This window comes from Vitis riparia, unplaced genomic scaffold (assembly GCF_004353265.1).
Source record: "Vitis riparia cultivar Riparia Gloire de Montpellier isolate 1030 unplaced genomic scaffold, EGFV_Vit.rip_1.0 scaffold380_pilon_pilon, whole genome shotgun sequence".
Classification (NCBI taxonomy): Eukaryota; Viridiplantae; Streptophyta; class Magnoliopsida; order Vitales; family Vitaceae; genus Vitis; species Vitis riparia.
This window is the reverse complement of record NW_023269672.1, coordinates 325,234-348,927: the sequence shown is the minus strand read 5'-3', so window position 1 is coordinate 348,927 and position 23,694 is coordinate 325,234. Positions and strand designations below refer to the sequence as shown.

The 23,694-nt window shown below is 32.0% G+C and overlaps 2 protein-coding genes and 1 long non-coding RNA gene across 3 annotated transcripts; all 3 read right to left on the bottom strand.

Annotated features, from left to right (window-relative positions):
• Nucleotides 1–206: 206 nt before the first annotated feature.
• Nucleotides 207–23,344, bottom strand: LOC117909795 (disease resistance protein RUN1-like). Its single transcript, XM_034823853.1, has 8 exons — nt 22,767–23,344; nt 20,709–21,801; nt 20,250–20,561; nt 18,904–20,154; nt 18,263–18,815; nt 2,235–2,383; nt 1,105–2,139; nt 207–1,014 (listed from the first exon to the last, which is right to left on the bottom strand). The coding sequence occupies exons 1-8, from the start codon at nt 23,249–23,251 to the stop codon at nt 445–447; spliced, it is 5,448 nt and encodes a 1,815-aa protein (XP_034679744.1). The 5' UTR covers nt 23,252–23,344; the 3' UTR covers nt 207–444.
• Nucleotides 2,502–5,020, bottom strand: LOC117909796 (disease resistance protein RPV1-like). Its single transcript, XM_034823854.1, has 2 exons — nt 4,417–5,020; nt 2,502–2,546 (listed from the first exon to the last, which is right to left on the bottom strand). The coding sequence occupies exons 1-2, from the start codon at nt 4,917–4,919 to the stop codon at nt 2,540–2,542; spliced, it is 510 nt and encodes a 169-aa protein (XP_034679745.1). The 5' UTR covers nt 4,920–5,020; the 3' UTR covers nt 2,502–2,539.
• LOC117909797 lies at nt 16,286–18,194 on the bottom strand. The gene is made up of 2 exons (XR_004650461.1): nt 18,129–18,194; nt 16,286–16,577 (listed from the first exon to the last, which is right to left on the bottom strand). It is a non-coding gene; the product is annotated as an uncharacterized LOC117909797 (long non-coding RNA).
• Nucleotides 23,345–23,694: the final 350 nt, after the last annotated feature.

Below are 23,694 nucleotides of genomic sequence, written 5' to 3'. Positions count from 1 at the left end.
TATTAATTTTGCATTTTTTTGCCTTTTCAACCCTCACTTTGTTGGAAAACTTTTCACATTCATGGTTTCCATATGGGATATTACATGACCTTTTAGTTTTTGTGTTCTTTCATTCATTCGTGTATTTTCATTAAGACTTGCACCAGCCCAATAAATGATATAAGAGTTTTTGTTGGCGTAACAACCTCAACATTGCCCTTTCATGATGTAGTGAAAAGACCTTTTAAAGGATTTGTATTTTATCATAAAATAGAAAAGAAAAGAAAGAAGCACAACAGAATTTTGACCCCTTTGAACCACTTGGCACATATCTTAAAGTAATTAAGAAGGGGGAGGAAGATGGCTTACCAATAAGTTTCCATGAGGGCTTGAATGAACAACTAAAATAGAGAGATGGTGGAATATAAAGAGGACTTTTCTAGCAAGTGCACCTGGCAATCGAGCTTAAAGCTTGAGATCAGTGCTGGATGCTCTCAATCTTTTACGGTGTGGTTCCTGATCATCTGCTTGGTTTTCCCCGGCATCATCATGGCCTTTTTGATGATCCAACAACATAGGCACATTGTCATGTGGATAATCATGGGTGTATATCAGCCGAACCCCGCACCTCTTGACATTTGTAGCCTGATCATCTAACGCAGCCAGAAAGTGCCATGGTTGTTTGCGGTGGTACTTATTTGGAATAGCATTCTTATGATAGAGAGTCACCAACAATCGATCTGATGGATAATGATCAACGACGTTGCATGAATTACACCAATACCAAATGGCGCGGTCATCCACAACTTCATCCGGATCACCTCGCAATCTCAGACTAAATTGAGATTCATACAGACGACGATGCATGTGACGACTAAGAGTGAAGAAAGCAAATCCCAGAAAGTGGTCATCCTCGTACCAATTCAAAGGAGGCTCTATTCTTACTTGGCTTCCAATCTCCTGATGCAATACCCACCCTGGAATTCCACCATTTCCTGGAATAAGAATCATCTTGCCTTCCTTGCAATTCAAGTGCTGCATATACAATCAAAGCTAATATGTAATTGGAGTACACTACTGGGTGGATGAAAAGTTTTAAGTGTCGTTATTAAATAAAAATCGTACCTCATTACTTGTCGGATTGAACCATTTGGGGAGGGAAGACCAGAGTAGAGATGATGGACTTGATAACATTTCCAGCTTCGTGCAATAGTGGGCATCTATTTCTCGTAGACTCGATGAAAGCTCTGGAATTTCTTGGAGCATCTTGCAGTGACTGATATCAAGGAGACGAAGTCTACAAAGTTGAGAGATGCCAGAAGGTATGCTAACCATATGGTTCCAACTTAGATTTAATATTTCCAAGGAATATAGGTCCCAGATTTCAGTGGGTATTGACCCTTCCATTAGACTGGAGTGACTCAAATCTAGTTGTACTAAGGAGCAGAATCCTTCCAGATTCTTGGGGAACTTCTCCAAGTTTGAACAACCATTGAGCCTCAGAAGTCTAAGGGATCTCAAATTATAAATGCTGTCTGGAAGAGTCACAAGGCAAGTGCTCATAGACAAATCTCTGAGGCTTTTCAGATTTTGAATTGATGATGGTAATTCTTTTATACCTGAACCTCTTAAATCAAGATTTTCTATGCATTTCATATCCTCCATGATTTCTGGAAAAGTATCTAGATTTGAACAATCACGGAGATAGAGGTTACGAAGGGACTTTAACCTACAAATGCTATTTGGAAGACTCCTCAAGTTTTCGCAGTGTGACATACTTAACTCCTTAAGTCCAGTGAGATGTTCTATTGAGGAGGGTAATTCCTTAATACCACATTTAATAAGGTGAAGACCAGATAAAGCTTTCATACAACTTCCCACCATCTTTGGAAATTCCTCCAAGTTTAAGCATAAATTCAAGTTGAGAAGTTCAAGAGAGTCCAAGAGTTGGATGCTTGTTGGTAAACTCTTAAGCTTTTTGCACCCAACCAAATTCAAAAAGGTAAGTTTCTTGAGATCTCCAATAGATGGATCAACAACATTCAAACTCTTACAATATTCAAGTCCTAACTTCTCTAGATTTGGCATATTTGAGAAGTTCGATATTTCAGTGAGTTGCTCTGATCCTCTTAAATTTAAGATCTTCAACCGTTCCAAACGCTGTGACAAAAGGAATTTTGGTTTAGTAAATGAATTTTCGCGAACAAAAAATTGATCTCAAACAAAATAATATGATCATGAAATACTAATTATACCTCATTTCCTTGCCAAAGTTGTTTTATGTTGCTATCCATCATGTTGAGTTCAATAAGGTTCACTCCAAGAAAATTTGACGGCAATGATTTCAAAGGGTATCCTTCCCAATGAAGATATCTCAACTCATGTGCAAGGAATTGAAAATCTTCAGGAAGAATAACTTTCAATTGCATTTCTGTAGTACCACAATAACCGCTCGAATAAATCTTGAGCAATCTAAGTTTTTTCATCTTTGCAAAAATCTTTGTACTAACTTGTAGTGGTGTCGATCTCAACAAGTCCAAGAATATTGCCTCAACATTTTTCATCCCCTACAGACAATAACAAAGAATTAGGCAAGCATAAAAGAGATAAAGCTAGCTAAAATTGAATGGATGTGTAACTTAGACAAAAATGATATCGCTCAAATTTAAATATTTTTATGAAGTTTAAGAAAGTTCATGAGTTTGATGGTTACCCCCATTCTAAATGCACGACAGATATCACTCAGATCCCACAATCTCCTCCATTTTGTAGGATCACCAAGATATTCACTACGAATAATGTTCCATCCCATTTGTTGTATCAAATCATGCATAAGTATCTTATTTTCAGAAAGAGATATAAGACACTTATCACAGAGGGCTCTTATTCCTCTCTCTGCATAAAAATTACAACCGTCCAATATTCTTGAAACAAAGTCTTTGTCTTCCCCTTTAAAACAACATGCAATATCAAGAAATATTTCCTTCTGTGTATAATCTAATCCGTCATAGCTTACTTTAAGCACATCATAAATTCCCACTTCAAGTTCTCTTTCCAATTTAGACAATTCACTTTCCCATTGGGGTATTGCCTTGTTAAACAAAAAAGAACCCAGGACTTTTAGAGCTAAAGGAAGGCCATGACAATAATTGACTACACGATCCGAGAGGTCGATGAAGTCTTGTTTAGGAAGATTTTGTCTAAAAGCAAAGAGACTAAAAAGCTCACGAGCTTGTTTAGAATTTAATTCCTCAACCTCATATACGTCATCCGTTTCTTGTAACAAATGTTTATTTCTTGTTGTTATGATGACTCTGCTTCCTCTTCCAAGCCAATCACGATTTCTGAGTAAATATTCTAATTGATTTGAATGATCAATGTCATCAAGAACAATAAAAACTCTTTTACATCGGAGAACATTTTTTATCGTATTGGCTCCTTGGCCAACATTGCTTACATTTTGATTTCTCTCCACTTGTAGTAGATCACAAAGAAATTGATTTTGTAAATGATGCAAACCCGTAGTATTGCCAACTTCTCTAACATTTTCGAGAAAGCTCATATACTCAAATTTATGAGAAAATGTATTATATACAACTTTGGCGATAGTCGTTTTACCCATTCCACCTATTCCACATATACCAATGATACGAACATCATTCAATTGATCAACACATAGGCGCCGAATTATCTCATTTACATGAGAATCCATACCAACCAAGTTGTCACCAACATCCAACATTCTACAATTCAATCTCCTGAATATATCCTTGACGATTTCATTAACATGCTCGGACTCATACCTGTCAATTGTAAAGTACATGTGATGATTAATTAAGCTATAGCTAATAAAAAAAATATAAAAAAGATTACACGTGAAGCTTCTTCATGAGAAATGAATCATAATGAAAAAAAATATATCAAAAGTATTAAGTTTTAAAACTCAAATTACATTTTTAGGACATTTACATTGTATCAAGTATACAAGACAATGAAAATAAAATATGTAATTGTGCGACATTGTCAAATTGATTTTTTTTTTTTTTTTTGGAACGTTTATAGGCTGCTAAGCATGGAGCAAATTTATATCAAACAAAATCATATTGTAATGACCCACTCTCTTGTGCATATATAGATATCATTTGCAGCTCTCTCTCTCTCTCTCTCTCTCTCTCTATGTTATGTGTAACATTATAATTACCCAATCCCCTATCCACAATGTAGACACAAGGTACTCATGTCTCATAATATCATGGGTTTGCAGGTCTTCAGTGACTTTCTTGATATACTTCGAATATTTCATGACTTGCAATAATCACAAATGACCTCCAAATCTCTTCAACTATTACTCTATAATCATAAAAATGTCTGATTCCTGTGCCAGTAAATAAAGCCTACTTATAAATGAAAGTTGAAGGGAAATTAATAAAGCTTTACCCATTCTTCTCCACATGCTCTCCACCTATATTGGCTGTTTCTGTCAATGCACTCCTCCAACTTCGCACCTTCTCTTTCATCTCCTCTGTATCTTCTTTGTAATTGGAAAATGCCTCTCCAAACCTTCCTGTCTGGTGCCGTACATGGGATGGATCCACATGGTAGAAAATCGGTACCACAGTTTGTTTCATTTCTTTCCTGCACTTCATGATCTTCACCAACTCATCTAAACACCATCTGGAACCAGCATAGTTTTCCGAGAAAACTATTAGGGAAAACCTTGATTCTTCAATAGCTCTTAGGAGTTCAGGCGCAATCTCTTCCCCTCTCTTAAGTGATTCATCATCTCTAAAGGTAGTAATACCTCTTCGAATCAAATTGGCATACAAGTGATCAGTGAAATTGAATCGGGTGTCTTCACCTCTAAAACTCAAGAAAACATCATACTTCCATTGTGGGATGAAAGTAGAAATAGAAGTAGAAGTAGAACTTGTGGAAGCCATAGGAAACTTTTGCCAAAATTAGAACTCAGAAGAGATTTTGCAGAATTGTGAACGTAGATTGTGCTGTTTTTTTAGCAAAATTTTGGTGATGAAAGACTTTGGGTCAGTGTTGTGTACAGAGAAAAAGAAAAGGTCAAAAATCTCCTCCAACCATTGCGAGTCTGTTTAAATCCTCATCTACTCGCTCTCTTCCTCTGCCACCTTTCTAAATTTTTCTCATCTATGTTTTGTTTGATTCTCACAAAGTATTAAGGAAAAATAAAAGAAAAAGATTTTTCTTATATTTAATTTTATCATAAAAATGATAAAAATATCAAATATATTCAAAATTTATAAAAAAAAATTATATTTTAAAATTATTTAATCTTTATATGATAAAAAAATTAAATAAAATAAATTTTAAAAAAATATAAAAATAATTTATTGAATATTTTATATTTTCTTTCACTCTTTTTTTCTTTTTATTTTCTTCTTTTATATTTTCCCTTTAAATTTTATGAAATCAAACATATTCTTAAATTTTTTTTAAGGGGTTAATTTTATTCATTTCCCTCAAATTGTGGTCAAATACTTATTTTAGTTAAAAGAAGAAAAAAGTAAAAGTAAAAAATAAATTTATATAAGAGATATTGAATGGATTTTTGAATTTAAAAAAAAGTTAGATATATTTAGTTAAAATCTCAAAAGAAATGAATGAAATTAATATTTTTTTGAATTAAAAATATTTTTTTGCATATTCAAAAGATCCCAAATTAACATAGTTACGTAATGAGACTCTTTTGTTATTATTTGTTTTTAAAAACTTGCAAAGTTATTAAAATAATTTCATGACACAAAGACAAATATTTAATTATTTTTTGCTTTCTCTATAATTACTAAAATTAAGTAATCAAGAATTCCAACATATGAAACAGTGACTGAAGAGAGCGAAAGCACGCGCTGCTGCAGATGGGATCACCGAGGTGGAGCATCTTACTTTGGGTGATGTCAGTGCCAAGCTGGACGGCACAATCGCACTATCCTATGCCACTCTTTTACTTTAAATAATAATAAAAAAAAACTTTTCTTTTTAAAGTTGGAAATTTTAATTTGACCAATTGGAAGGGTGGTAGTTGAAGATTGAATTATTAGGGAGCGAGACTCCTAGGGATCGTGTGAATGGAGGTTCAATCACTCTAACGTGTTGTCATGTTTACTTTTTGCTATAACCTTTGTTTATTTTATTCCCCACTTCCTTGCCTTTTCTCTCACTCACACTTCACCATCAAGTTTGAAGTTCAAAACATGGGACTCTTGAGGATGGTATGGGATTTCTCAAATGGTTCAAGGCCACTTCCTTAAATTTACAAAATAAGATTGTATGGTGCCAAGGTTTACATTATAAGAACATGATAATGACTCCCTAATTCTGGGCACATGTTTCCTCTTCCATCTCCGATGTAAGATTGGGATTGCATTTTTAAAGCTAAATAGAAAAATAACATAACTTACGGATGATAGCCTCTTAGCACCAAACTACGTATGCTTGGGTATTATAAAAGCACATAAATTCTATCATATCTTTTATATTTTATATATTATAAATTAATTAAAATTAATTATTTTATTATTTATGTTATACAATAATTAAATACAAGGAAAATATAAATTTTTAAATAAAAAAACTAACATATATTATTATTTATTTTATATCCTTCAATATATATTAATTTATTTGTTAAAATTAAAACAACTTCAATATATGTATTATTACTTTTTTAATTATTTTTGGAGGTTTTTTTTCGATATTTCTATGAATTTTTTTTTATCAATTTTCGTATATATCCGTAAAATCAGGTTGCCAATATATCTGTTATAAATGATATTTCCATCCTTAGTTTTTTATGGAGTGAGACTCACTTATATATTTTTTTTTTTGTGAAAATTTTGATTTTTAGAAAAGACTTAGAGTCGTCAATTATTTTTGTTTTATTTTTAAAGAGAAAAACAAAATAAGCAAGAAATGGTTTAAAAACAAATTTTATTAATACAAATATATATATATTGCTTGATTTTATTTAAAAAAATTAAAATTATTGAAAAAAAAAAGAAATGGTTTATTCAATTTTATTAGGAATAAAAGTAAATAAATAAATAATAATAATAATAAAATTCTTTTGCAAATTTGATTTAAAAGAGATGATTTTTCAAAATTTTAGTTTAGATAAGGGAATTTTTTTAACTTTTATTAAGAAAAGAAAAATAAAGATTTTCTTTTTTATAAGTTTATCTAAAAGTAAAATTTAATTTATTAAAACAATTTTTAATATTTTTTAAAAATATTTACAAAAAATTTATTGACAAAAACCAATTTCTATTTGAATTAGAAAATAATAATAATAAAAAATATATACTTTACAAAAAAATCTCAAATTTATTTAGAAAAGCTTTACAATTTAGTCATTTATTTTTAAAAAAAGTTATCTGCATTTTATTCTAAAAAATTATTTTAAATTAATTATAAATAAAAAAGTTCAAATTTATTAAAAAAAAAACGTGATATCAGATTCTAAAAAAAAAAAATTTATTTAAAAAAATTATTAAAAAAATCTCAATTTATTTAAAAGGGAAATTCGATTTTATTAAATAAAAAATAAATTCTTTTTCTTTTTAATTTTATTCTAAAAAATGTTTCTTTTTTCTTATTTTTCTTATTTTTGTAGAAAAAATCGTTTTTCAATTTTTGAAGAGTTTTATTTTTATTTTATTTTTGTTTTTTTAAAAAGGTTTATGATATGATTTTAAGAAAATGGTTTTTATATTTATTAATATAAAAAGAAATCTTTAAAAATATTCCAGATTATTAAACAAACATTTATTAAAAAGGGCTAAATATTTATTCTAAAAAGAATTTTCGTTCATTAAAGGTAAGAAGAAAAAATAAAATAAAATAAAATATTTTTCAAACAAAAACATTATCCCATTATTGGATTATTCCCTAAATAGAAAAATAAAACACAAATAAATATACACCTTCTCAAAACAAAGGCTAATAGAGCATATTAAATAAGAATAATAAATAAATGGAAACAAAAATTAATCCATGAATAACAAATTAAACATACATATACAATAAAAATCTAAACACTGATAATCCATTCACATGTACACAAGAAGAAAACTGAAATGGATATATACAACAAAACTTGGAGGACAAGGATGTAGAAGTAACCTTAGAAGTGCAATCTCAATAACACTAATGGCCCTTCAAAAGGTTCCTAAATGAAGCTAAAAAATACAAAAAAAAACTCTCAACCCTCTCACAAATATCAAAGAAAATACAAAGAAGATTCAGAAAAAGTCCTTAGAGTTGTCCTCCCTATTTTTTCATTTTTACAGAAGATATCCTAATATATACGGAAATAAAAAATAAAAAAATCTCCAACTCTTCAGGGAGCCGTCCTTTCCAACCTACCACTGCCCATGCTTTCTTCAACCACCCCAAATTGCTCCCAATATATTGTGCCTTTTCCCGCTCTTAGCATAGTAATCCAACAAGCAAATGCAAACGCAATTAGGCCCAAATCAAACCAAACAACAATCCAATAAGCCAAGGTCCAACACCAATAAATAGAAGACAAAAATGAACCCAAAATAAGCCCAAATGAATAAATCAAAGGCCCAATAGGAAATCCAATTATCCAAAGCAAATACCCAAATCCCACAAACCATTACTGTACAAATCAATTGAGAGAGAACTTTCCTCCATTTGAAGAACCCGTGTGCAAGCCAACATCAAGTGGAAAAGATGGAGGCTCGTCTACGACGACAATATCAAACATTTTTCAGAGCTTGTCGGATTTCTTCATGTCACCTCCGGTATATGACATTGCACATGACCCCTATCGTCGACTGCTGCTCTGACCGCCCAGACATGTAAAGGCCATTGCTAAGCTGGTGTAATGGAATTCGCATGCCCATTGATAACCTAGAGAGAGAATCTATAGAAAGGAAGATAGAGAAGGAACGAAATGGAGAGGTGCTTTAGAGAGAGAGAATACAGTTGCAGAGGAGAGAGCGTGTAGGTAGTAGTGGCGAAATGGGTGAAAGTGGTGGAAAAAGAAAGGAAAAAGAAAAAGAAAAAGAAGAAATGAGGTTGTGAGTGAGCGACAGGAAATGGGTGGTGGAGATGATGGGTGAAATGAGTGGGAGATAGGAAGAAAGAAAGAAGAAAAGAAAAAGAAAAGAGAAGAAAAAAAAATAAAAGGAAAAGGAAAAGTGTTTGGGAAGGTAAGAAGAAGAGATAAGATGAGGGAATTGAGAGAAAATAAAAAGGAAAAAAAAAATGGGTGGGACAGTTGGTGAAGAAAGAAGAAGGGAGAAATGATGAGGTTTAGGATTTGAAATGGAATGTGAAGATTTGATGAAAATGAAGGACCAAGATTTAGTCTTCCTAAATGGGTATGAATAATGGGCTTCAAAGGTTAGGCCAAAAAAAAAACCCCCAAAATAGATAAGCCCTAAAACGTTAACCAAATGGACCTTAAAAAACAAATAAATAATAGTAATAAATAAAAATAAAATAAAATAAAATAAACAAAAAGAGAAAGAGTATGAGACAAATTTTGGGGTCTACAAATATGCCTCTCTTCGGTAGAGTCCACGAGTAAAGTAAGTGTATACACAGATGAGACGAAGTAGACTCTATCGAAGAACAAGAAAGACCACCAAATTTGTTCCAATATGACACGAGCTCTCCCAAATCAAAACAAAACAAAATAAAGACCTAAAAAAAAAACCCTAAAAAGAAATAACATTAGGTCCCAAAGATGCCTCTAAAGTTACACTGTGGATCTAGATCTCCCTTTAAAAGACCTCTAAAAGTGGCTTGAAGATCAGTGTCAAAGTCGAGTAGTAGTGGGACCACTATGGAGCACATGAACAAACACATATAGAAGGAAAACTACACATGCACTATAAAAGGGCACCAAACGAGGGGTACCAATGATAAGATCATAACACATGCTATAAGCTCAAAGGACTGTGTCATGTGCCATGGAGGATGGGAAGCTCTAGAATAACATGATGATGAAGTAATAAGCACAATGTGATAGAGTGAGGAAAAGAGTGACGAGTGCAAAGCTGTGAGGACAAGGTGTGCAATGCTAATGAATATGAAATGAACAACATCGGGTTATGATGTAATGAACAACATAGGGTTGTGGATGCAATGAACAACTCAGGCCTGTGGATGCAATGAACAGCTCAGGGCTGTGGATGCAATGAATAGCTCAAGGCTGTGGATGTCATGAACAACTCAAGAATAGGGGCACTATATGCCCAAAATGGGAGCTTGCGGTCTGTGACTCCAAGTCAAACCACTAAAGAGTGACCAAGATGAGGGTGATCAACTCACTAAAAGGAGGATCTAAATGTCTAAAGGGAAGGGGAATGCCCCAAATGAAACTTAAAGGGAATGAGTAGCTCTAATGAAGCTAAAAAAAAAAAGAAAAGATGCCACAACTGAAACTGAAAAGATAACAAACTTAGAACTAAAGTGCAGTGAACATCTCTGGGCTGTGGATGCAATGAATAACATCGGGCTATAATGAAATGAATAACTCTAAGATGTGGGCACTGTACGCCTAAAGAGGGAAATTGCGGTCTACGACTTCAAGTCAAACCACTAAAGGGCAACTAGAATAAGATGATCAACTCACTAAAAAGGATGATCTAAATATCTCAAGGGAGGAAGGATGCCCTAGATGAAACTAAAGGATAAAAAGATGACACAAATGGAGCTAAAACGAGAGGATGCCCTAAATGAAATTAAAATGATAACAACCTTAGAACTAATGTGTAATGAACAACTATGGGTTGTGGATGCAATGAACAACACCGGGCTATAATGAAATGAACAACTCAAAGAATAGCGACACTATACGCTTAAAGAGGGGGATCGCGGTCTGCGACTCTAAGTCAAACCACTAAAGGGTGACTAAGATCAGGAAAATATCAACTCACTAACAAAGAAGATCGAAATGACTCAAGGATGAGGGTATGCCCCAAATGAAACTCAAAAGAAAATGATACCACAAATGAAATTGAAATGATAACAAACTCATAACTAAGATGGAATGAACAACTCTAAGAATAGGGGCACTGTACGCCTAAAGAGGGAGATCGCAGTCTACGACTCCAAGTCAAACCACTAAAGGGTGACTAAGATCAGGAAAATATCAACTCACTAACAAGGAAGATCAAAATGACTTAAGGATAGGGGTATGCCCCAGATGAAACTCAACGATAAAAGGATGACACAAATGAAACTAAAACGAGAGAATGTCATAAATGAAACTGAAGTGATAAAGAACTTAAAACTAAGATAAAATGAACAACTCTGAACTATGGATGCAATGAACAACACTGAGCTATAATGAAATGAACAAACTCTAAAAAGTGGGCATTGTACTCCTAAAGAGGAAGATCATGGTCTGCGACTCCAAGTCAAATCACTAATGGGTGACCAAGATAAGGAAAAAATCAACTCACTAATAAGGAAAATCGAAATGACTCAAGGATGGGGGTATGCCCCAAATGAAACTCAAAAGAAAATAATGCCACAAATGAAATTGAAATGATAACAAACTCAGAACTAAGATGGAATGAACAACTCTGGGTTGCGGATGCAATGAACAACATCGAGTCGTAATGAAATGAACAACTCTAAGAATAGGGGCACTATACGCCTAAAGAGGAAGATCGCAGTCTGCGACTCCAAGTCAAACCACTAAAGGGTGACTAAGATAAGGAAAAGATCAACTCACTAACAAGGAAGATCAAAATGACTCAAGGATAGGGGTATGTCCTAGATGAAACTCAACGATAAAAGGATTACATAAATGAAACTAAAACGAGAGGATGTCATAAATGAACTGATGCAATAACGAACTCAAAACTAAGATAAAATGAACAGCTCTAGACTGTGGATGCAATGAACAACATTGGGATATAATGAAATGAACAAACACTAAAAAGTGGGCATTGTACTCCCAAAGAGGAAGATTGCGGTTTGCAACTCCAAGTCAAATCACCAATGGGTGACCAAGATGAGGAAAATATCAACTCACTAACAAAGAGGATCGAAATGACTCAATAATGGGGGTATGCCCTAGATGATGCTCAAGAAAAAAAAAATGATAATCTAACAAACTAAATGAAAAATAAACATGAGGTTTGCAACCAAGAACACTTGAAACAAAAACGAGAACAAAGGAATATGATTTGTAGCCAAAACAATTAAAATGGACTCAGAAGGAAGTAATGACTGGGATAATGAACTCAATGAAAAGGGGTACACACCCAAGATGATAACTCGTAAAGATCAGCAAATGAGATGAATGGCCATGAAGTCAACAAATACTGACAATCTCAATGAATGGGGTATGCCCTAATGTTAGAGGGATCAATCGTGTCTCTGGGTCACTCTAACACAACACCCTGATATAAATGTGCAAGCGCGTAGGGCCAACGGAATGTTACACAAATGTCACTGAAAGATCTCTATATCACAAATACCCAACTGAACAATGGCTATGAGCCCATGTCCGCTATCATTTGAAAAAATCAATCATCAACGAGTCTAAAGTTTGCATGTCTCAAAGATGTATCTGAAAACGAATCTAAAATATGGCCTAATACTAAAGAAAATCATTGTCACTTGAAAAAAGAAGAAATGAGAAATGATGAGGTTTAGGGTTTGAAATGGAAGGTGAAGATTTGATGAAAATGAAAGGCCAAGATTTAGTCTTCCTAAATGGGTATGAATAATGGGCTTCAAAGGTTGGGCCAAAAAAAGAAAACCAAAACAGAGAAACCCAAAAACATTAACTAAATGGGCCTTAAAAAATAAATAAATAATAGTAATAAAAAAAATAAATAAACAAAAAGAGAAAGGGTATGAGACTGATTTTGGGGTCTACAAAGGGTAAGTAGACAACTAAAAGCTAGAGCTGAGTATAATTCTCTTAAAAAGAAAGAATTTGAGCATTTCATACAATAGTCCTTTTTTCACAAGACAATAACATTAGAAGAATATTGTAAATTTAGTAAAAGATGGATATAGTAAAAAGGCTAAAACATATATTATTTTATACAATATGGTTGAAGGAAATATGAAATTTTCTTGAAAGAAGGAAACAATTAAAATATTTGGAAAACTCCACGGTAAATCATATATTATTTCATACAAAATTAATTATTTTTTCGAAACTTCATGGTAAATCTATGTTTAATTTTTCGAAATGTCACAATTTTTTTTTTTATGTAAGTATTATGTTAAGGAGCCTATTTATTTTTAGAATTTTTGTATATAATTAATTAATGTGATTAGTGTTAAATTATTGTGGATGCAATTTAGGAAAGTTGTAGGCCTTAATTGTTTGACTCTTAAAAGGTTACAACTATTTAATTATTTTGAATAATTTTATTCAAAATTGTTGGATTAATTTTGTATAATATATTGTCGTGATATCGCAATATATTAATTATTAAAATATAATCTTAGTTTGCTTTGATTTTGTTATTGTAATCAATGGATAGACCATATTAATTCAATGATGTTATTTTAATAGTCAAAACATAGAAAATATAATCTTAATTTAAAACATTAATGTACATATTTTTCTAAATAAGGTATAATGAAATTATTCTTCTTAACAATAAATTTATTTTCCTTCAAGATACACTTATTTTCTAAGAAATGTACTTTTTTTCAAAATGTAATTGTTTTTTCGATGGATGTACTTATTTATATTATTACAAATAAGTAAAAGTTTATAAACAATTTATGGTAAAAAAAATTAACGTATATATAATGTACTTTTTTTAAGAAAAATAATTAATTTGCTAAAGGATCAACTTGTTTTTATAAGAGATGTTTTTATTTTTTTTATAATATACTTATTTTTTGAAGGATGTATTTGTTTATATTGATACAAATAATTGAAAGTTCATTAGTACTTTTATGATAAACCATTAATATATATATATATATATATATAATTTATTCATTTTTCACAAGAATTACTTATTTTTTTAAGAATATACTTAATTTCTAAGCATTTACTTATTTTCCAAATTAGGACAAATGAGTCAAGATATTGATATGATGCATTTATTTTTTAATAGGGTGTACTTATTATCCTTTAATGTAGAATGAGATCTGACAACTCCATAAATGTAAGATGATGAAAATCGAAAGATTATGTTTAAACTAAGGCAAGTGAATCACATACTTGATGTACATGTGATGTATTTATTTCCGAATATGATGTACTCATTTTTGCTAATGATGCACATACTATTCTAGCATGTGGAATAAGATGTGGCAAGTTCATAAATGCCTGCTTAAGCCTACAAAAATGGAAGATCATGTCAAAATTAGGGCAAATGAGTCACGTACATGATGTACATGCAATGTTTTGTTTTCAAACAAAATGTAATTATTTTTGCTAAGGATATATCTACTATCCTAGCATTTAGAATGAGATGTTGCAAGTTTGTAAATGCATGCCTAGCCCTACAAAAGTGGAAAATTATGTTCAAATTGGGACAAATAAGTCACATACAGGATGCACATATGATGTATTTGTTTTTAAACAAGATGTATCTATATTTGAACAGAATGTATCTATTTTTAAACAAAATGTACTTATTTTTAAACATGACTCATTTGTCCTAATTTAGACGCGACCTTCCACATTTAGAGGCCTAGGAATGCATTTATGATGTTCACATATCTTATTCGACATGCTTTGACACTAGATACATCATTCACATAAATATCTCCCATTTAATAAAAAAAATACATCATGTTTAAAAATACACATTACATGTACGAACACCATGTATGTAACTCATTTACCCTAATTTGAACATGATCTTCCACTTTTGTAGGCCTATCGATACATTTATTAATTGTGATATCTCATTCTACATGCTAGGATAGTAGGTATATTCTTGGCAAAAATAAGTATATCATATTTGAAAATAAGTATATCCCATTTATAAATACTAAAAAAATAAGTACATTCAATTTTAAAAGATGTACATTACATGTACATCATATATATAACTCATTTCCCTAATTTAAACATGATCTATCACGATAACTTGAGTTGTGACCTCAGGTCAAAGGTTTGACATTAAGGATTACTCTTAATCCAAGCTAGCAATCAACCTAAATATCTTGATTTTTTTTTTAATTTTTTTTTGAAATAAAATCATAGTTTAATATAAATAAAATTTTCTATAAAAAAAATAAATTATTTTCACTAACTCATAAATGCCATTATGGTCCAATTTGAGATAATCATCAAAGTCTCCATCCCAAGTCTAAAACAAAAATTCCTATAGTTCATTCACAACCAACTAGAGTAGTCAAATTACATATACTTAAATTCACCAAATTAGTATAAGTTCAAAGGTTTAACAAAGGTGATTGTTAAAATTTTTAAGTAGCTCATTAACCCCTAGGAAATTTTAGAACCCTTCCTGATCCTCCTATAAGTCTTCAAGAATAATATCTACATCTAAAAAAATTTTAAAAGAAATAAGTGAGGATTTTCACGTTTCAAAACAGTGTCTTACACCCCAAAGGGTTAATTAAAGTACATTAAAATAAACATTTAAACATTAAATAACCATTCAAACATTAATCCAAATATTTTATTTTATTTTAACATGAATATACAACATACACATATTTTGATAATTATTAAATAAAAATACAAATAGTGATATAATACACAATCATACGACGTGTGCATAATAAAATACAATCCACATTCAAAGTTTTCAGTTCTGTTTTTCTCATTTCTCTTTACTTCCGTCCAACTCTTTTTCTCCTTTTCTCTTTTGTTTGACCTTTTCTTTTCTTTTTCTTTTTAATTCTTCTCCTGGCTTCCATACAACTTTTGGCTTCTTTTATTATTATTATTATTACAACTTCTCCATACTATTTTTTTATACATATCCTTAAAAATATTTAATTCTCCTCAAATTATTTTTATTATAATATACATTTTTTTCCAAAGTATCATTTTTTTAAAATTAAATTTCTTATTTCTCAATAAAATATATCTCCTAATAGTACTAATCATATATCTACATTTTTTCAAACTTAATTAATTTTCAAAAAACCTAGATTATTAATTCCAATAGTAGTCAAGACTTAACTTCATAAAAAATTTTATGTAGTACAACTGACATGACACAAATTTAACTCACTTATTTGACTATTAGAATTCTTTGAATTTTTCCAATTCTTTGACTCATGTTCTTCGGTTTGCATTTTTTGACTTTTCAACCATAACTTGTTAGAAAAGTTTTTACATTCATAATTTCCATATGACCTAAAATACTTGGATATAACATGATCTTTCAGTTTACATCAAAGGATGCTAGTTACGAATACATCATGCTGAAAAATAAGTACACCCTGTTAAAAAATAAGTGCATCGTATCAACATCACAGTGGGGATTACTCTACCAAATGGTGGCAAATTTGGCTTCAAGAATGACAGTGCAGTGGCTTTCATGATCTTAGAAGGGCAGCAAGGGGCTCCAGCCATGGTGCTGCTAAGTCAACATTGATTCTTTAGTTGTTGTACCAAGCACCTGTACGTGGAATAATGGTTTTGGATTGTCTCAAGATTTGTTTAACCACAAAATAATAATAATAATAATAATAAGACATTGAAGGTACAGTTAAGAATTTAAGCAACCCCAATCCCTTTGTTATATAGACTTGAAGGAGAAATGAAGATAACTTACAATTACAACTGTGAGGACACCATTTATTTGGAGACATTCTAGGTAGAGCTTTTAAATGATTAAAAACAAGAAAAATCTCTATGCTTGAAATATGCAAATCAAAATCAACAATAAATGGAAATAAGAAGCTGAAACAAATGTCACCTGATGCTATTGTCATTCTAGGAACAAGTCCTTCACTTTAAGAATTAATGGTTCAATGATAAGTTTTATTCTTCTTCATTAGCTACCACATCAAATTCGATTGTGTCCAGCATCACCATGGACTCTTTTACTTTTAGAATATTCTACCATCAACCAATGATCAGCCATATTTTCATAAGGATTCATATTACTTTAAGATGGATCTATTACAGAACTAAAATGACAATATATTTCAAAATAGTTATTGGGAGTAATTCAATTATATTTCAACATATTTGAAAAATACATGCCATAATTGATGATAAAAATATGAAAATGATTTTAAACAAAAAAGTTTTGATATAGAAAAGTTTACAATTTTAATTTTTTTGTTGTCTTATATGTAGTAGCTCAAGATATATACTTCACTCTGAATGCATTCCAAATTTGAGTTATAGGATGCATATGTTCTTGACTATTTAAGTTTAATTATAATTTATTCCAAATATGAGTTTCTAAAACTAAGTGTCCCAAATTATATTGAGAAGTGTCTCAAATACCTAATTGTTATATATTCCTTGTCGTGAAAAGAATATTATGTACAATATTTTCTAAGTTCATATGTGGTTATAATAAATTTTTTTATAGAATAAAGAAACTTAGTAGAAATATCTCTCTAAATATTTTAGGTCATGAAGTGAAAAAAGTTATGATATGAGATGGAGATAGAAATGAGAGGAAGAGTGAGAGACAACTAATGAAGTAAGAGTGCTCACGACTTAAGCCATAGATACAAAGACTAGAAAATGATGGATGTTTAGTAACCTAGTTGTTGCATCTGTTTTTGCTATCTGTAATATTTTTTTATTGTATAGTGGAATGTTATCTCTCATTTATAGGTGTAGACATAGTTGATTGAATCATACTAAAACTTTGTATACCTTTATATAAGAATTATCTTTATTTTTGTGTTCTTTCATTCGTGTATTTTCATTAAGACTTCCACCAACCCAATAAATGATATAAGAGTTTTTTTTTGCCTAACAAACTCAACATTGTCCTTTCAGGATGTAGTGAAAAGGCCTTTTAAAGGATTTGTATTTTATCATAAAGTAGAAAAGAAAGAAAAGAAACACGACAGAATGTCGACCCCTTCGAAATACTTGGCAATATATTCTTATATTGATGATAAATACTTAGTCAAAATTGTATAGTGTTATATAGTCCGCACATGTCTTAAAGTAATTAAGAAGGGGGAGGAAGATGGCTTACCAATAAGTTTCCACAAGGGCTTCAATGAACAATTAAAATAGAGAGATGGTGGAATATAAAGAGGACTTTGCTAGCAAGTGCACCTGGCAATGGAGCTTAAAGCTTGAGATCAGTGCTGGATGCTCTTAATCTTTTAGGGTGTGGTTCCTGATCATCTGCTTGGTTTTCCCCAGCATCATCATGGCCTCTTTGATGATCCACCAACATAGGCACATTGTCGTGTAGATAATCATGGGTGTATATCAGCTGAACCCCGCACCTCTTGATATTGGTATGAGTAGCCTGACCATTAATCCTAGTAACAAAATCAAACGCAGCCAGAAAGTGCCATGGTTGTTTGCGGTGGTACTTATTTGGAATAGCATTCTTAGGATAGAGAGTCACCCACAATTCATCGGATGCCTCACCATTAATCTCGTGGCATTTACACCAAGAAGAAAGGGAGAGGTCATCCACAACTTCATCTGGATCACCGCGCAATCTCAGATCAAAATGACATGAAGCCTCAAAATGATTCTCTTTATGATAAAGAGAGAAGAAAGCAAATCCCAGAAAGTGGTTATCCTCGTACCAATTCAAAGGAAACTCTTTTCTTAATTGGCTTCCAATCTCCTGATGCAATACCCACCCTGGAATTCCACCATTTCCTGGAATGATAATCATCTTGCCTTTCTTGCAATTCCAGTGCTGCATATACAATCAAAGCTAATATGTAATTGGAGTACTACTGGGTGGATGAAAAGTTTTAAATGTCATTATTAAATAAAAATCATACCTCATTACTTGTTGGTTTGAACCATTTAAGGAGGGAAGACCAGAGTAGAGATGATGGACCTGATAACATTTCCAGCTTCGTATCGTGGGCATGTATTTCTGGTAGACTTGATGGAAGTTCTGTAATTTCTTGGAGCATCTTGCAGTGACTGATATCAAGGTAACGAAGCTTACAAAGTTGAGAGATGCCAGAAGGTATGCTAACCATATGGTTTCCACGTAGATTTAATTTTTCCAAGGAATATAGGCCCCAGATATCAGTGGGAATTGACCCTTCCATTATATTGCAGCAACTCAAATCTAGTTCCACTAAGGAGCATAAGGCTTCCAGATTCTTGGGAAACTTCTCCAAGTTTGAACAACCAGGGAGTATCAGATATTCAAGGGATCTCAGATCATAGATGCTGTCTGGAAGAGTAACAAGGTTCTTGCAATTGCTCAAATACAACATTCTGAGGTTTTTCAGTTTTGGAATTGATGGTGGTAGTTCTTTTATAGCTGTTCCTTCCAAATCAAGCACATCTAAGTATTCCATATCCTCCATGAATTCGGGAAAGTTCTGTAGGCTTGAGCACCCATTGAGATTGAGTCGTTGAAAAGATTTAAACCTACAAATGCTACTTGGAAGACTCCTCAAGTTTTTGCAGTCACTCAAAAACAATTCACTGATATTATGAAGATGTTCCATTGATGATGGTAGCTCTTTTATACCCGTTCCTCTTAAATCAAGAAATTCTAAGTATTTCATATCCTCCATGATTTCTGGAAAAGTATCTAGATTTGAACAACCAAAGACTTGGAGGTTTCTAAGGGACTTTAACCTGCAAATGCTACTTGGAAGACTCCTCAAGTTTTTGCACTCTTTCATATATAACTCCTTAAGTCCAGTGAGATGTTCTATTGAGGAGGGTAATTCCTTAATAGCAGATCCATCAAAGTGAAGATAAGATAAAGCTTTCATAGAACTTCTTTTCATCTCCGGAAATTCCTCCAAGTTTGAGCATTTATTCAAATAAATAGTTTCAAGAGAGTCCAAGTATTGAATGCTGGTTGGTAAACTCGTAAGGTTTTCACACCCACTCAAATTCAACAAAGTAAGCTTCTTTAGAACTCCAATAGATGGATCAACAACATTCAAACTTGTACAACGCTCAAGTTCTAACTCCTCTAGATTTGGCATATTTGAGAAGTTTGATATTTCAGTAAGCTGCTTGGATCTTAGTAAATTTAAGATCTTTAACTGTTCCAAACACTGTGACAAAAGGAATTTTGGTTTAGTAAATGAATTTTTGTGAACAAAAAATTAATATCAAACAAAATAATATGATCATGAAATACTAATTATACCTTATTTCCTTGCCAAAGTTGTTTTATGTTGCTATCCATCATGTTGAGTTCAACAAGGTTCTCTCCATGAAAATTTGAAGGCAATGATTTCAAAGAGTATCCTTCCCAATGAAGATATCTCAACTCATGTGAAGGAAATTGAAAATCTTCAGGAAGAATAACTTTAAACTCCTTTTTCATAGAACCACAATAATCTCTCCAATAAATCTTGAGCAATCTAAGTCGTTTCATCTTTGCAAAAATCTTTGTACTAAATTGCAGTTGTTTTGATCTAGACAAGTCCAAGAATATCGCCTCAACTTTTTTCATCCCCTACCAACAATAGCAAAGGATCAGGCAAGCATAAAAGAGATAAAGATAGCTAAAATTGTATGGATATGTAACTTGGAAAAAAAATGATATTGCTCAAATTTACATATTTTTATAAAGCTTAAATAAGTTCACAAGTTTGACGGTTACCTTTTTCATTGTAAATGCACGATACACATCACTCGGATCCCACAATCTGCTCCATTTTCCAGGATCATCGGGAAATTCACAACGAATAATGTTCCATCCCATTTCTTGTATCAAATCATGCATAAGTATCTTATTTTTGGAAAGAGATATAAGACACTTATCATAAAGGGCTTTTATTCCTATCTCTGCATACAAATCACAACTATCCAATATCCTTGAAACAAAATCTTTGTCTTCTCCCTTAAAAAAACATGCAATATCAAGAAATATTTTCTTTTGTGTATGATCTAATCCGTCAAAGCTTATTTTAAGCACATTTTGTATTTTCACTTCAGGTTCCCTTTCCAATTTACACAATTCACTTTCCCATTGGAGTATTGTCTTGTTAAACAAGAGAGAACCGAGGACTTTTAGAGCTAATGGAAGACCATGACAATAGTAGACTACACGATCCAAGAGGTGGATGAAGTCTTGTTTAGGAAGATTTTGTCTAAAAGCATAGAGACTAAAAAGCTCACGAGCTTGTTCAAAATTTAATTCCTCAACCTCATATACATCATCCATTTCTTGCAACAAATGTTTACTTCTAGTTGTAATGATGACTCTGCTTCCTTTTCCAAGCCAATCACGATTTCTGAGTAAATATTCTAATTGATCTAAATCATCAATGTCATCGAGAACAATAAAAACTCTTTTAAATCGGAGAACATTTTTTATCATATTGGCTCCTTGGCCAACATTGCTTATGTTTTGATTTCTCTCCACCTCAAGTAAATCACAAAGAAGTTGATTTTGTAAATGTTGCAAACCCATAGTGTTGCAAACTTCTCTAACATTTTCAAGAAAGCTTGTATACGCAAATTCATGAGAAAATTTATTGTATACAACTTTGACGATAGTCGTCTTACCCATTCCGCCTATTCCACATATACCAATTATGCGAACATCATTCAATTGATCAACACATAGCCGTCGAATTATCTCATTAACACGGGAATCCATACCAACTAAGTTGGCACCAACATCAAACATTCTACAATTCAATCTCATGAATATGTTGTTGACGATTTTCTTAATATGCTCAGACTCATACCTGCCAGTTGTGAAGTAGATGTGATGATTAATTAAGCTGTAGCTAATAAAAAAAAATGCACGCTAAGCTTCTTCATGAAAAATGAATTATAGTAAAATACAATATATCAAAAGTATTAAGTTTTAAAACTCAAATTACATTTTTAGGGCATTTTCATTGTATCAAGTATACAAGACAATATAAAATATGTATTTGTTTAATTTATGTGTTTGTGTGACATTGTCAAATTGTTTTTTTTTTTGGGAACATTTATAGGCTACTAAGCATGGAGCAAATTAATATCAAACAAAATCATATTATAATGACCCACCCTCTTGTGCATATGTATATATATATATAATGTGCAATGGAGACACAAGGTTCTCACCATGTCTCATATTATTATGGGATCAAACAAAATTAAACTAAATTCTATGTTTGTTTGGGGATTGACTCAAATATCATTAGTAATGTAATGTTTTCTTATGTGTAAATATTATTCACTTTATATTTAAAACTCTCACAACTTTAGAATATATCTACACAATTAAAAGTACATTATATATAAAACAATTAGAAGTACACTGTATAAAAAATTCTAGAAACTTGATTCTAGTTGACATGTGACATCACACTTATCTTTTTCAAATACATTATACTATTCATTCTACATCATATAGTGATTGAAGTATCATTTAGCGCATATTCTATATCTTAATACAAGAGGTTCTAAGTTTAAAACCCTATACCTCATATTCATTAGGTTTTAAAACTTATTGACCCGTAAAACAAAAATTAAAGGCTTCAAAATAAGTTAGTAATTGGGGTTTTAAGTCGATATCTTTCAGTATCATTGCAAAGACGAAAAATAGGCTTACAAATCTCTTCCAACTATTACTCTATAATCATAAAAATGTCTGATTCCTGTGCTAGTAAATAAAGCCTACTTATAAATGAAAGTTGAAGGGAAATTAATAAAGCTTTACCCATCCTTCACATGCTCTCCAGATATATTGGCTGCTTCTGTCAATGCACTCCTCCAACTTTGCAGCTTCTCTTTCATCTCCTCTGTATCTTCTTTGCAATTGGAAAATACCTCTCCAAACCCTTCTGTCTGGTGCCGTACATGGGATGGATCCACATGGTAGAAAATCGGTACCACAGTTTGTTTCATTTCTTTCCTGCATTTCATGATCTTCAACAGCTCATCTAAACACCATCTTGAACGAGCATAGTTTTCCGAGAAAACTACAAGGGAAAACCTTGATTCTTCAATAGCTTTAAGGAGTTCAGGTGCAATCTCTTCCCCTCTCTTAAGTGAATCATCTCTAAAGGTATGAATACCTCTTCGAGTCAAATTTGCATACAAGTGATCAGTGAAATTGAATCGGGTGTCTTCGCCTCTAAAACTCAAGAAAACATCATAATTCCATTCTGGGATGAAAGTAGAAGTAGAACTTGTGAAAGCCATAGGAAGCTTTTGCCAAAATTAGAAGAGATTTTGCGGAATTGTGGAGAATTTTTTCGCAAAAAATTGCTGATGAAGGATTTTGTGTCAATGTGATGTATAGGAAAAAAAAAAAGAGGGTAAAAGAAGGAAAAAAAAAAAAAGTAAGTAGCGTCCGGGGTCACTGAGTACGGCATGTCTGACGGTGATATTCAGTCCACCACGTGGAGTACTACAGCTGGTCGTCGGTCAGTCCAGTTGTCACTGACGGTGGATGTTAAAAGGCCCCGTCCTTTCCTCTTTCCGCTCCCACTTCCTCCCTCCAACCATTGCGAGCCTGCTTAAATCTCATTTACTCGCTCTATTCTTCTGCCACCTTTTTAAAATTTTCTCATTTTTTGGTTATATTTGGTTGTCAAATGTTAAAGAAAATGGAAAAATATTAAGAAAATCAAATATAATTAAAA

What these genes read in the sequence shown, in the direction of transcription:
- LOC117909795 (XM_034823853.1), bottom strand. Translation starts at nt 23,251, where the DNA reads ATGGCTTTCACAAGTTCTACTTCTACTTTCATCCCAGAATGGAATTAT. An exon ending in AACTTTGGCAAGGAAATAAG is followed by an intron (nt 20,155 to 20,249) that starts GTATAATTAGTA and finishes CTTTTGTCACAG; the next exon opens with TGTTTGGAACAGTTAAAGAT. An exon ending in TGATCAGGAACCACACCCTA is followed by an intron (nt 2,384 to 18,262) that starts AAAGATTAAGAG and finishes TTATTCTTCCTG; the next exon opens with AAGATTTTCAATTCCTTGCA.
- LOC117909796 (XM_034823854.1), bottom strand. Translation starts at nt 4,919, where the DNA reads ATGGCTTCCACAAGTTCTACTTCTACTTCTATTTCTACTTTCATCCCA.